General features: G+C 43.4%; 1 protein-coding gene across 2 annotated transcripts in view; it reads right to left on the bottom strand.

The window, feature by feature from the left end:
• The window catches only part of CCNYL1 (cyclin Y like 1), a 32,248-nt gene extending 17,297 nt beyond the window's left edge, over nucleotides 1–14,951 (bottom strand). Inside the window, exons 1-3 of one of the 2 annotated variants that reach the window (XM_061455806.1) lie at nucleotides 14,614–14,951; nucleotides 3,169–3,243; nucleotides 709–743 (exon numbers count right to left, since the gene is read on the bottom strand). In XM_061455806.1, the coding sequence (XP_061311790.1) occupies nucleotides 709–743; nucleotides 3,169–3,243; nucleotides 14,614–14,866 (363 nt within the window). In that variant the 5' untranslated portion in view covers nucleotides 14,867–14,951. The remainder of the gene's footprint in view (nucleotides 1–708; nucleotides 744–3,168; nucleotides 3,244–14,613) is intronic. The other variant, XM_061455795.1, reaches the window with a different exon arrangement.
• Between the last annotated feature and the right edge of the window lie 626 nt (nucleotides 14,952–15,577).

The following is a 15,577-nucleotide window of genomic DNA, read 5'->3' as shown; positions in this document are numbered from 1 at the left end:
AATATAACAGACTCGAAATATTATCTTACCAGTAACTCATCAGTAGGTACTTTTGCGAGGCAGCATTTTTTAAGCTTTGTGTTATTAACTTCTGTTTTTATCTTTACTAGTCAATAATTTCTTATGAACTTATTAATGACATTGCACCTTCTTTGTGGGTTGGTTTTCTTTTTTGGGGGGTTTTCTTTTGCAAATGAAGTGTCAAAACCAGCTAATATTTGCAGAGAAAGCTTAGAGCATGTTTCAGATTTTAAAACCGACAGATTATCTTTTGTTTATCATGCTGATGGTGATGTTTGTTCATCATCCTCGCTTCATGCTGGATACATTCCTCACAGTAACTCCTACAGTGATGCTCAAGCAGCAAGTCATTTGAGACTTGTCACCTTAGGTGAGAAATTAATCCAGTTTAATTTGCTTTAAGTAGGCAGTTTGACTTGTATTTCTCTTTTACTGTTATGAAATGCTCAAGACTGATACAACAAAAAAAATGCAGTTTTATTCTTTTGATGTCATCCATTCTGTGCTCTGTGATACTGTGCCTGTTTGTTTACTTCTTACAGACAAAGATAATTCAGTTTTATCTTGCTATGGAGAATTTGGAACATGTGTAGGACCATGTATGAAGAAATACCACATCTGTTTCTTGAATCTGTCCCAGTATGCTAACACCATCTATATAGCACATTAAGAATCTGTTTTACTTACATGATTGATGTGGTTACTCTTCCTCTTCTCTCGCACTAGAAAGAGGGAGAAAGAATGTGAACTGAAAGGTTTTTTAAATACAGTTCCAATTTACATTCAATAAAGCCATTCTATTAACCTAGTCTTCTTAAGTACACGAGTACTAGAAGTTTCAAATTTGACTCCAGGTGTCTGGAAAAGCAGTTTGAGGAAAAAACCCTAAGTTTTATCAAGCTAGTTAATTACATGCTACCTCCAACTATCTACGTGTACATTTAAGAACTACTTCTACCCATCCCACTAAGGGAAAAATATCAGGTTTGAAGAGATGCTCTGCATCATGAAAAACTGGATGATTTCAGGTAGTTCAAATAGACACTTCAACATCCAACAGCAAACACCTATCAATCAGAAGTAAAAACATCACACACTGAATCTGCCAGAGACACAAGGAGGAAGTGAGGTGCCCAGCGTTATATACATGTGTTCTCACTCCTCCTATTACACAGCAAAGGGTAAAAAACCTATTTCATTCTACAGAAGATGCTGGCACAAGCTATGCCTATTCATCATATAAACACAACCATGTTATCTGGTAATTGTAAACTGTGTCAGCTTTTCAAAAAGACTGTAAGGTGTAACTTCCAGCTGTAACAGGGAGGTTTGCCCAGGGAGGTTGTGAATGCTCCATCTCTGGTAGTGTTCAAGGCCAGGTTGGACGAAGCCTTGGATGACATGGTTTAGTGTGAGGTGTCCCTGCCCATGGCAGGGGGGTTGGAACTTGATGATCTTAAGGTCCTTTCCAACCTTAACTATTCTATGATTCTAACAGTAGAAGTAAAACAGTGCTGTTAAAGGAAAGTGGAAGTTGCACACATGCAGAAAGCTATACAAATGTGACCAGCCTGGACAGGTGACTGCTCTGAAGTTTTGATCTCAGATCATTACCACCTGTTAGCAGGACATGTTCTCTTACATACTTAGGAAAATTAACTATTGGAACAGAGTATCCAACATTATTCTTTTTTGCATAAATGAAAACTCATAATCCTGGTAACACCTCAGTGAGAGGGAACTTACCTATATTAATTCTACTACTTCTATGGAAGGTTAACTAGAGAATATTCAGTGAAATTTGAAAATAAATTCTTCTGCCTGACTTGTTCATAAATATAACCTCTAAAAATCAATTCATCCAACTAATACAAGCTTCAGAGAACAGTTTAATAGGTAACATCTCACCTAGCAGACCATTTTTCTACATGAACACAAGTGCATACATTCCAATGCACTATATTTGAAGAATCTGAATCATGTTTGAAAGCAATACTACCCCCAAGAAGGATATTCATGTAGTCTGAATGTTACTTGCAGTGAGGCTATCGGGCTGCACTGTAAAGCTGCACTACAAACTCAACAACCATGTCAACTTGCTAACTGCAACTTAAACAGCACTTATCTAGGAGGTGCTTGAAATGTGCACATCAGATTCTCTGTTTGAAGATGGACCTTAGAGGCCTCAAGGAAAGAGGCCTAAAATTTCTTTGATATCACCTCTTTCTGGAGAATCGTGCTAGTGCTTATTTCCAGTTCTCACAGATTATCTGAGCATTGTGAACGTTATACCACTGACAATTTTACTACTTGCCATAAGACTGAAGAGCAGGACTGCAACTGACAGACCTGTCAAAATGATTCTATTTTTCTGGGGCAAAGCTATGCCAAGGTGGAAGATGCTCTGCGGCTTTCCACAACACGCCCAATCTCAAATGCAGCACTGTCTTAGAAAAACAGCTTAGAAAAAACTTCTCCAAGAACCAACTGTAAGAGGACCAGAAGCATTTTAAATAATAATCTTAAACTCCTTTTCAACTGCAACTTCAAAATTTACTATTGTCACAACTCTTTTTTACTTGTGCAATACGGAAATGCCTCCACTTTTCGACAGCACTTGGGAACATGCAAGCTACAGCAACCGTTCAACACTTACTTTTATCAAGTAAACAAGGGAGCTACAAAGTAACTGAAAATCCCAACACATCCATGTCATTAAAACCAAGATTCAAGAATAATTATGTTAACTGGAACTGTTCAAATGGTTTAAAACAACATAGTCAAAAGCAACTGATACAGACTGATGGCTTAGGATTATTATTCCTTACAGAAAACCGTCCTTGATTTTTTTATATATGTGTGTATATATATATATTTAATTTAAAGCTTGAAGATTGAATTACACTGGTGAAGAAAGCCTTGCTCCTTCAGACTGCTAGGATCCAGAATTTGAGTGTTCAGAAGAACAAGTGATTGTGAGTGTTGAGTAAAGCAGCCTACAAACATATTGCTGTGTAAACACACAAATTATTAATCCCTATGCCTTGAAAGAACTGAAGTAATGTAAGTGTTGGAGCTGTATAATTAAAATAAACAGTTATTTTTCCAGGTTTTCTCCTGCCTTTTTTTAAATTGGAAAAAGCTTACCATCTGTTTGAGACTTGCTCAGGAAAATTGTGCTTGCTCTGGGATGATCAGATGGATTAGATTCCAAGGCTAAATCTGAAACAGAAAGGACAAAAGAACAGAGAGACCTTTAACAGAAGATGATTACGGCAACGTTTCCCACCCAGCCTTAAAACACTCAAGCACAGTGATGGAGACAAGATCAGAAATACTCAGAATGGACTGTCTCTCTAAAGAGAAACCTTACTTTTGTCACGATAAATAAAAATCTGACATTTCCCTCTCTGAATAAAAAACCCTGTGGACTTAGTCCTACTGCCATGAGGCTGTGAAGCATCCCATGGTTTCCATCATAACAAAATCTGTAAAGAAAGACTGCAGAAAACAACATATATCTTCAAAAGTCAGTATGCACCCCTCTATGTTAGGGTGATTGAGTGTGGAGCCTGTGCTCAGTAGAGGGCAGAAAGTGAGAACTTTATCAAGAGCATAATTTCAGGGGGAGGGAAAAAGAAGACACTGCTGATCTTTCACTCTGTGCTGTAAGTACCCCACATGGACACAAACAATCTCTGTGGTCTTATAAAAGAACCTAATAAGTAACTTTTACAGCACTGATAAATATCAAAACATGGATCTTGCGCTATTCTGTTCTTCTGGAATTTCACATAAAACCCTGTACAGCTAATATAACGCTCTGAAGAACAAAATGATTGCTTTAATCCTTTGCCACAATGAACCAGTGATGACATTAGACGAGGATATGTTACTCCCTTAGATTGAGATGGGAGTGATCACTGAAGTTTGTTGATGAAACTGTAAACATCATGATGAAATTTTGAGCTGCATTTTGACGGCAGAAACAGCTGTTCTGAGGAAGTCATGCTACAGACACACTGACTCATGTGAACACATCAACATAATAATCAAGTACTGTGATACTGTGCATCCTGGAAAGGGCAAATTCACATCCATTTATGATGAACTAGATGAGCTTAAGGTCCTTCCCAACCCTAACCATTCTATGATTTGTCATTCTCATCTTCCTGTGTGCTACTTATGCCATGCTGGCCATAAAAGCATGCAAGCTCACAAACTCGCACGTTAGTGTTTCAAGGTCACTGGTATGCCAGTGCTGTTGCCAAACCCTCAAAAATCATCTCAGATTCACCATCAACTTTTCATAATTAAAAAAAAAAAAATCTTAAAGAGGTTTTTATGCACTCAACCAACAGAAGCAGTTAAATAGTAGCCACAGCATGCACAAACTCTTGGTGCTGGAAGTCTTAACCATGCGAGTTTTGTGGTACTGCACCTAACACACAGCACAGCCACAGCCCTTGTGCATCAGCAGGTGAATGTAAATGCAGAAGTACATGTGTCCCCAAGACTTCTCATTCCAGATTCCCACCAGAGCAAAACACTGGTATCCAGACCTCTATGTTTTCCAAGTACTTACAACATCACTGATCTCAGTGTAGCAGTATTGCTCTGACACTGGTCCAGAATGCAGACCAGTGTGATTTTGAATCTCTACTGTGTAAGTAAGGGAGCCAATGTCTATTCAGGAACACAAATATTGTTCAACCAGGAATTTCCTCTAAAAGCAGACCACCTAAAGCAGTTTTTAGAAGCTAACTTACAAAACCAGTATTCCTATTTTCACCATAATGTGCTCATTCATTGCGCAAAGTGAACCGATTCTTGAATTTAATCGCATAGTTAGAATGTAAGAAGTCCTGGTTTAGAAGCCCAAGAACAGAATCTGCCTCACAGCTGATACCTGAAGTACCACTAATACACATTTGATTCTCTGGAGAGAAAAAATAAATCCAGCACACAATGGAATGTCACAGCGGCACATTTAATCACTGCTTGCAATGTCTCAACAACATAATGCAACTGTTTGTTGCATTTGTCCACAATGTTGACAAGTCCCAAACTTGTCACAATGTTGACAAGTTTCTTACACCGATTTAACAAAATCACTTTCAAGACACAATAGAGAGACCAACTCTAGTTCCTAATGCGAACACTCTATTTAAAACAAATAAAGAAACCCCAATGAACTTAGGCACAGACCAGGCAATCACTAATAATGGCAAACATTAATCAACTTTCTAGGTTTGAGAAAGGAGTGATTCAGAAACTGAAGTATTTTGCTCGTCTACCAAATAACTTAAGTACCATCAGCAGGCAGAACAGGACTGCAATATGCAGATTTCAAATACAGATGATTATTAGCACATTTATATGCAAACAGGGCAAACAATTCAGAATTTATTTATAGTTCAGCAGCTACTTTGAGAATAACTGGATGTTAGGTTAGAAAGGACCTCAGGTGGTCTCCAGTTCAACCTCTTGCTGAAAACAAGGTCAGCTACTAAGTAGAACTAGGTTGCTCAAGGCTTTACCCAGTTGAGTTTTGTAAGCCTCCAATGAGGGTCCACACAGCCCAGATCACCTTTCCCACCAGTGGGTACTAATGCCTACAGAGCTATGGGACTCACTATGGAATGACAGGGAAGAGCAAGTAGGATTGTATGAGACTTGTGTGATATTCAGGGGAAGGCAGCAAGGAAGATTAGGAAGGAAGAGGCACAGGAGAACAGAGGAAAAAGAACTACGGAATTCAGTAACTCTTAACACAGGACTTCGTGTTCCTCCAAGACACTGCACAGCCCCCAGTACAAAATCCCACAAGTGATCAAGACCAACTGTACGTCTTGCAAGTGACTGAAGAAAGGAAAGATGCATTTAGCAGAGCACCTCCCTGTAGCTTTCACCTTCTAAGCAGCCAGAGAATTTTAACCATCCTTTCTGCCCTCTTCTCACTGGACAATGCTTTTTTCCAAGTGGTGGAGAAATCAGTTGTATGATTTGCTCTTCCTAAACTGTCAGTGCTGCCCATGGAATACCAAAAAGCAACAGCAACACAGATGATGAAGGAAGCATAAAGCAAGAGGCTGGTAAGAACACGAGAAGAGGCAAAATGTAATGGGAAACTTGGCAAAATAAAACCCAGAGGAAGAGATAAATCTGTCTGCAAACAATCTGACTCACAACCAAGCATAACTCCTAATACTTCACTGTTGTAGCATTTACAAGCCCAACCCAAGATATCTGGCCCTGAAAATAATGGTAAGCCTTGATTAGGAGCTATGTCAGAAGATACAGGACAGAAAGCTCAAGCAACACATAAAGTCATCAGAGAAAGAAAGCAGCATGGTATGCCCCAGGATGAACAGAAATAACTGGAATTAAAACATGAAGAATCAGGAATGACAGAAGCAACAGGATGATACAAAAAGCAAAAAAAAACCAAGACCAAAACATTTTCTTTCCAGGGCCTATCAACTCAAAAGAAGTCAAAACACATTCTCTATCAGAGACTCAGTGATAAAGAGGTGAGAAAGATTCCCACCAGAAATTAAGTCTATGGGAGCAGCACAGTAGTGCTGCAGTGCTACAATGGCCCTCCTGCTCGCTCTGGGAGGTGTGTATTAACACCAGCCTTCCCTCTTATTTCCCTGCATCTCTCAGTGCCGTGGTACTACCAAGCTTGTGTGATCAACCCTGTCTCCAGCCGGAGCAGAGATGCCTGACGTTACTTCCCTCTCTCAACACTGATTCTCAAGAATGCCTTGCAGCTTGCTTGCCCTTCAGACAATCTCAGCTACCTCTGCTGCTGCTGTGCTCTCCATGTGCTGATGAGAGCACACAGTTCCCCACGGGACGGACCGTATTACTTTGAAAAGCAAATCTCTGCCCCCAGCTCAAGATCTTATGTCCTTTCCTCAACACAAGATCTGCATCAAGGCTCTACTTTTACTCATCTATGCAATGTCAGACACGTGTGGCTTTTAGGAATTCATAAAGCTAGCTACTTACCTACTGTTTTACACACCTCCACGGGTGATTTCTAACTATTAAGAACACATTTTACACACTGCATCGTGCTACATATATTGTCTCGTTAATAAAGCTGACAGTCAAAGACGTCACTGTTATTAAGTAGCAGCCCTTTGACGATTTCACTACTTTAGAACACTAAAATACTGCACTTCTTTAATAGGTTTAGCTCCATCCTCTGCTTTACCAGCCAGCAGTAACGTTTTGATACAGCATATATTTAAAGCATTAAATCATAATATTATCTCTTCCTGTAAACAGAGTTCCCTTGCTCAGTGGGATACTAGCTTTCATTAATGTCTGAGCTTCTGTCATATTTCATTACCTTACAGTGTGAAAGATGTGAGTTACTTAACACTCCCAATAAAGATTATGAAACGAGACGAACAAATTTGCCAACACATTTCAGAAAGTCTGTTATTCCTACCTTCTTATAAAATTATTTGTCCTTTAAATTGTTATTCTATTTCTACCCCCCTAAACATTCCCAAAAGTTACAGTTCTGGTTTCTGAATTCTGTGTTTACTCCTCACCAGCCACCTCGAACTCACCACAGAGCCCAGCACACAGAGGTTGTTTTCCATTTGCCTTCTCCTGTTATGTCCTCAGCTACACACAGGTTAGTCTGTTCTTTAAATGTTCCACTGGTGGCTCCTTCCCCAGATTTGGACAGAATGAAAGCACTCTGATCTCCCGATTATTCATCTTCAACAAAACACATCTCTCTTCCAGAATGGGACAGACTCAAAAGATACAAAACTTGCTCTGTTTTCATAACTAATACAAGCAAATCTGAATACGTAAAGGACTTGGATCTGTTGCATAACAAAGTGCTTTCAAACACAACTGGTTCTCAGAAAGGAACTCTATTTTAAGGGAAAACCTTGGTGAAAACAATCTCAGCCAACACTTGCATGTGCACAGGTCCCTTAAAAACACTCCTCCCTAACTCCCTGGAGGAAATCTACTCTATTTAAAAAGAAAACAACGAAAACCAACCCGCACAGTTGGCCTTTGTTCACAGAAAGGCAGAATTGTTGAGCCTTGAAGAGACCTCTTGAGATCACCTAAGTCCAGCCCCCTGCTCCAGCGGGGTCTGTCCAGAACTGTGTCAGTCAGGTTTTGGACATCTCCACAGACAGAGACTTCACAACCTCCCTGGGCAACCTCTGCCAGTGTTTGACCTCCCTCATTGTTAAATGATCACTTTTAAAGATCCTGACTTCACACAATTCACAGAAGAATTTTCTTAAGCCATTTAAAATCTGACAGCTGTACTTTATGGAACTGCTGTGATAACAGCAGTACCATTATCAATACCCAGCATGTATCTATGTGCACTGTGATGTTTTAGAAGGCTGCAGAACTTACTTCAGTATACAATACAACAAGCTTTCTTAATTAAGAAGGACTTACTTGTCCTTTTACACCACTTGTCCTTAGTTGGAAGCTGACATAATAAACATTTCAAATTCACTCTTAAAATCAGAAAAATTTAGAAAACAAAAGTGCAGACCATCTATTAAATACTGTGGGCTAGCCAGGGTTTCAGTTAAGTTATGTGGTTTAAAAAAATCAATAGAGGATCCTGCATTTCTTAAAGCGGAGGAGGGTCCACACCACTATCATGGTGCAAATCCCTCAATTCACAGCCCCTGTTGGGGAAACATGGTAGAGAAATCTGTTCCACCATACAGAATACCTAGTTTCCCTGGGTCTGAAGGAAGTTGGGTAGGCTTACATGTGTTTCACGATGTACCCACCAGGGTTTTAACCACTTCTACACATTTTAGCCAGGCAGAACAGCAGGACGTCAGGAGTGCCCCAAATTTCACAGTGAAAGCAGAACCAGTTAAAAGGGAGGAAAACCAGATGCTCCTGGGATTTCATCTCGGAACTAGAAGGAAAACAGTAGTTCACAAGGTAGATCTTAGGAGTTACTGATATTTTGCTAGAGATGTGTTTCTGTACTGCATTTAATGTAGGCCCATTCAAAAAGACAAGGAGAAAGAATCAGTTACATGCTGTCTGCTTTTTATTCCCCATACAGATCTTAACACGCAACACAATTCACTACCATTAGAAGCTAAAAGTAGAACACCACTGCTCTAATTTTTTAATTGATATGCCAAACCAGAAGTTTCTAACTGTACACATGAAAGATCAAACAAGTTTTATAATCCTAGATTCATGCTGATAACTGCAAGTTATTCCCGTAACAACTCCTCACACGCTCTTTGCACCTCGTGTCTGCAGGTAACCAGAACAAGATGCACTGTACTGTGTGCTAAGTGTTATATGCCACCTGGTGGGACTGGAATGTGTTTTTTCTCCCCTTCGAATTGCTCATGTTAATGCAAAATTCAAATGAAGTTTCGGCTTTTAGGAAAGTAACAGTGCCATCAAGTTTTGTGCCCACTTAGGCACAAGCTCAGTCGCTCTTCACAGTGGCTTTGTGGAATCCCAGCTTACCTGCAGCTTGTTCTAGAAAAGAAAAACAACTATCTGCATAACAAAACATGTCCAACAGTTTTACAGAAAAGCTTTTTTTGGTCTTTGAAAGAAGCTGACATTCAGCAGTTTATTATCCGAGTCTGGCTGACATGTTTGATAACAAGCCAGTGTTACTTTTCTCACTGGAATAAACCCCAGCAACCATGCTTGACTACTCCAATTACTTGAGAACCTTACAGAACTCCACACACAAGCAAAGCTGTGCTAAACACACACAGTTCATCAAACGCTGCAGAACACTACCTGCTTGACAGTGGGATTTTTGCATAAGCTGTTGAGGTAAACCTGATATTTACATGCCCTGCAAGTATGATCTTCAATTTTATCCATCTGGCTTTACTACACATTTAAACAAATAGCACCGAGCTTTTAAAGCAAGCTGCATCCTCGTCTGTCCCTTCAAGTCGAAACATCCAGAGTTTTCTCCTGAAAACACTATTTTCTGGTGAGTGAAATAAAAGTGCACATTCAAACTTCAGCCGTAATGAAGAAAAAACAAACAGATTTAAAAATCTCAACATGAGCTTGTTGGCAAGGATCTACAGATCCAGCATATGGATTCCTAATGTTAAGTTGAATTTTCCTCCTGCCTCCCAGAGTCACTTCTTCCTACATATGTGGAAGAAACATTGTCAGAAACCTCACTTTAATGTGTGATGTGAATTTGGGAGGAGCAGGTTTTTGTGTTTTGTTGGCTCATTCCCCTGTTAGTCAGCTTTTCAGTATGACCTCACCACACTGATCACACTTGAGACAACAGATACCCTGAGCCACAAAGCTGCTGTTGCTTTACAGCTACCCTGACTGGTTGGAGGGAAAAGAGAAAGTGTCCTAAAGAAAGCCTGACAAAGAAAGGATGCTAGAGGTTAATTACATGGAAACAGTTTAATAAAAAAAACTCAGGATGGAAATTAATTCAGTTTCCTTAGTTCCACAGGTTTCATCAAAGCATGTTCAACACTACTTAATAACTGCAGTACACAGGCAACTTGAAGCTTGCCCTTTCAGCATGGCACAGCCTCTAGAGAGGGGACTGGAAAAAGAAAAGAAGGTGCAAAAAGCTTCTTGAAGTTATTCTAGGCACTAGTCTGAGCCTGTTCAGGTAAACCTCACTTACCTCAGTCTCTGTTAACCTTCCTCTTCAAAGCCTCCTTCCACTTGTTTTCCCATCTAACCTCTGTGATGACCACATCCCACTCAGCACCCCGTTTGTCATTCCCTCTTATTCCTGGTTGCCTTTTCCCTTGTTCTCCAACCCCCTGCCCACCCTCTAGTTTTCCAGGTGAAGGTACAAATTCATTTTGTCCCACCAGTTCAGTAAGCCAACAATCTTCCCCTTGGTTCATGTAAATCAGGCAAAGCCCTGCTTAAAATTGTGAACTCAGTAAACAGCAGTGGTGGAGGGATGTTTTCAAGTACAAGCGAGAAAAGTCTGCCAAGCAAGGCCATGTTCTAGTTTTATCCAAGGATCAAAGCATTTATGAAAAGTTAAATCTATGTTTAAACATGGGGACAGACAAGAAAGTGTCAGCCAAAAGAAGCTCTCCCCCAAACAACCATGAACAGAGTATCGCATGAAAAAAAAACAAGGCCAAATAAAGATTAGCAGACACACATTTCAGGGGGAAACACCAAAACAACAAAAAAGAAGCCACTCCAGCAACCAGCACACCCCAAATAGCACGTTAAGATCAAAGAGCTGCCATTTCTAAAACTAGACAGGAAAGCCTTTTGGTCAGTTCAAACTGCTACGGACTGTTGCTTGCCCACTGGAAGAAGGAACAGGTACTGCACAGCTGAACAGTCAACCATCAGTTCAAGTTCATTTCAGCTTTTAACATTAGCACTACGCATGAACCTACGTGGGGAAAAACTATAATTTTCAAAGTTATATTTATTCCAGTTTACATAATACAACTTGGCTTAGCACATCATACCACAAATACAGGCTTATTCCTCATTCTGGAAAAGCATGCATTGAACAGGTTACGGCTCAGGATCTTGAGAACCATAAAATACAAAGTCATCCTTTAAATTCTGTCTTAGCAGTGGATCTGGCAATCCCTTCCCATTTGAATTAACTTGTGTTGAAACATTACACTTTCACAGTGTGTTTTATCTCCATTCCACTTACCACTCCTTTTTTTGTCATACATAAATACCACTTCATAACCTCCCCATTTTAAGATGGTGAGATTTTTCTTGTTTAATTCTGATCTGATACAGACAATATAAGTGGTGCTGACTGGAAAGCAGTGCCTGTTAAGTAGTGTGCTGGAGAAGCTGCAGCATAATCCTCATTTAAGAGCGTAGACCTGCAAGGACTACATTCCGCTTGCCAAGAAAAAGCAAGACAAAACATTACAAAACAAAAAGTCCAAGGCTAAGTTGGTAACTTCTGCATTCCTGACTCAACCAAAACACTCAATTTTAGCAAAACAAGTGCAAGAGCATTAAGACTGACTTAAGAACAACAAACAAAGATAAAAACTTAAGGAATGAAGCATCTCCATCACATTTGGATGCTAGCTTTCTGATATATTTAGCTGTGTTCTTAGAAACTCCCAGAACTGAGCGAGCAGCATTGAACAAAAATAGCCAAGATGATTTTGACTTTTTTTCCCTGTAGCTTTCTCTCTTTTCCCCCTGCCAAAGCACTCAAGAAAAGGCCTGTAAGTAGGTTCCCAGCCTTACATTATGGACAAGATTGGCATCTTAGCTAACCTATGATATTATACACTAGTAAGTTACAGAAGTAATCAAATGAAACTGCTGGACTACTTAACACTAATGCAGACAGCTTGCACAGTTTGGCTATGCTGACAGCTTTTACATCCCAGAGTTAAGAGGGATAAGTTTAGCTATCTGGTATATGCAAGCACTGCATTTACAGCTTTATTATTTTCACAGAAGGTTTTAAATTAAACAGATAGCAGTATCACCTAAAAAGTCATCACAGTGTCTGTTTCATAACATTTGATTTCAGGCTTTGCAAATTACGCTTTTTACGTTTTGAAGTTAACTGCTTCCATCCTACCGAAGTAGAGCTTTGTAACATTCAAAAATGAACACAAGAAGCTTTACTCCTCATATTAACCACATGGAATTGGATTTCCATAAAGATACCAAGCTTGGATACTTTCTGCAGCCCTGAACAGTCATATCAATTGGAAAACTGTAGACAAATAGCATCAATCATCTGTAGCAGATCTCCTTCTGAGCCATGCAGCAGTGGACCACGTACCACTGTAAAACTGATCTTTAACATCATCTAAAACACGTACTACTTACGCAGTTCTAATTTTAGGATTACCTCCTGCCTCAAGACTAAAGTTTCCATAGCCACAAAAGTAAAACCTGTGACAGACAGCTACTATCTTACTCTTGGACTATGCACCATTATCCACGTCTGCAAATTCAAAGTATGAAATACTTCCCTATTTCAAGGCCAGTCCTGAAATCTGGATGAACTCACAGTTAAGCCTGGTTACTCAGATTCAAACAAATACAACCCTTATTCCTGAGCAGATGTATTTAACTTGGGCATTTTTGCTTGAGTTACCAGAATTTTTGGAGCTCAGCTCCTCCTCCCTTAAAAAGCATGGGAAAGCTGAGAGGTTTCTGCAACATCTCACAAAAATACAGTTTTGTTTCTCCTAGACGGCAAATACAATTTCTCCTACTGCTGTACTGCACAGCTGTCTCAAAGCAGATCCAAGGGGCTGAGCGTTCCGTCTCGTTTCTGTAACAGCTGCACCATATGGTGCTGTGCAGATCCTCGCAAGTTTAATAACTCCATTTCTGAAAGGTTCCTCATTCTTTGGCAGCCAGTTTCTCTCCCTGATAAGAAAAATCTTTTTCCTAAGTTCAAGATGAGTATGGAGGGTCCATGAATTCTCACTGTATACCTTGTACATTAAAGATGTCAGACAGGCTACCTTTTTTTCAACTGAATACATTTCATATAGGTGTGGTTATAATTATGAAAACGAACAGCAAGAAGCTTGTTAATTAAACCGAGTTTTGAATATCATATGCTATTACACTGTGCTGTGCGCTTATGGTATCATGTGCGCATACAGAGACAGACGGGAGCACCACAAACCTGTTACATGCTGTCCCTGTAACTATCACTGCAGCACAACCCTGCCAGCTCTTCAGAGGCATGTCTCAAAAGGAGACGCGTTACACAGCAAGTGCGTGTGACACCACTGCTCCAGGTAGAACTGGAAGGAATCTGAACACGGACTTTCCCATGAGCTCAAGGAAAACAAACTGGGAAGACCGAGAGCTGCACCACAAGGAATGTCGGTGTAATGAGTCCACAGCTGTAACTGAGCACTCCGCATAGCTAGATTACAAATTACCCACGTCCAGCCACAATGATGTCATACGAACACAATCTCTGTAATTCTTAATTCCCTTACTCCCCACACACCCTCTTCCTTCCTCCTGTTCAACAGAGGCTGAAAATGCAGCAGCTTTTGCTAACTGCCTGAGCGTTACGACTGAGTCACGGCTGCATAGTTAAGGAGTAACAAGCAGCCAGACTTCCACCTCAGACGGGAGCACAAGGGGCTCTGCTATGGCTCTTTCGGGTTCCCCGCGGGCGGGGTGCGACCAGCGGGGCAGCCAAGGACCCGGCAGTGCAGCACCGGGCAGGGGGAACCGTCCGCTCCTCCGCCAGGTTACTCGTTCAGCGGCCGCGCCGCTCACTTCGGGCAGAGGTCCCGGACGCGGAGCCGGTTTACGCACCGTCGGCGGCACTCGGCGGCGCGCCCGCAGGAAACCCCGGCGCTGTCAGCGCGGTGACAGCCGCGGGGAACTTTGCTTGGGGCGCGGCGCGGGCCGGTCGGCGGCAGGGCCGCTCCCCCGCGGGGGGCTCACCGGACCGCTCGTTCCCCCCCGCCACCGGGACAAAAGGGGCGCGTCCCGGGCCGGGAACTGTCGCTCCCCGGGGGCACCACGGGGACAGCCGCCGGCGGGGCAGGGATGCAGCGCCCGGCGCTGCCCGCCCGCCCGCCGGGCCCCACCGCTCACCATCCGGGAACTCCCGGTCGCTGATGTGCTGGAGGTGGGGGCCTCCGCCGCCGGGATCCGAGTCGCCGGACTCGGCCTCCGCCGATCCCGAGCCGCCGCCGCCGCCGCCGCTGCCGCCCGCCGCCGCCGCCGCCGCAGCCTGGTACACGTCCGCCCAGCGCTCGGGCCCAGGCGCTGCCCCGCCGCCGCCGCGGGCCCGGCCGAGCTTGGGGCTGGCGTCCGGGGATACGCAGCAGGTGACGGTGTTGCCCATGGAGCTCGGAGCTCCCCCGCCGGGCCCCGGCTGCGCGGCTCCCGGGCTGTGGCGGGGGAGGGGGAGCCGAGGCGCCGGGAGGGCGGGGGTTGGGAGGGCCGAGGGCGGGGCGGGGCTCGGCTCAGCTCCGCATCACCGCCGCCTCCACCCGCCCCCACGAGCCGCGCGAGCCCCCCGCCGCCTCCTGCGCGCGGCCACCGGCGGACCTCGCGCGACCTGCCCACCTTCCCCCGGGCGGGGGGGGGGGGGACCGGGGAGGGGGGGGAGGGGGGAGCAGGGAGGAGACCGGGGGTGAGGCCCGGCCCAGCCCCGCCTCGCTCCTACCCAATCACCTCCCTCCGCGGCGCCGCGTGACGCCGCTCCGCCAATGGGCGCGGCGTTCGTCACGCCGCCACCGCCGCCGGCTCGCCCTGCCCCTCTCCTGCCCCCCACGCGCACGCACAAGCAGCGCGCAGGCCTCAGGGCCGGTTAGGCCACGCCCTCCTCGGCACGCTCCCTGGCGTGACCACGCCCCCTCTCCCAGTCCCCGCGCGTCTGGGTCGGCCCGGGCCGTCGTCCACGTGGTGCAGCTGCGGCGTTAAAGTATGGTAGCGCTATAATAACAAGAGAATGGTTTGGGTTGGAAAGGACCCTGAGATCATCCAGCTCCAACCCCCTGCCACGGGCACGGACACCTCACACTAAACCTTGTCACTCTATGAAGGCATTAAA

This window comes from Pezoporus flaviventris, unplaced genomic scaffold (genome assembly GCF_033815535.1).
Source record: "Pezoporus flaviventris isolate CSIRO_AGI_PZ_B2104156 unplaced genomic scaffold, CSIRO_AGI_Pfla_v1 ptg000001l, whole genome shotgun sequence".
Classification (NCBI taxonomy): Eukaryota; Metazoa; Chordata; class Aves; order Psittaciformes; family Psittacidae; genus Pezoporus; species Pezoporus flaviventris.
Note: the sequence above shows the minus strand (reverse complement) of the source record. Positions and strands in the feature narration are given on the sequence as shown.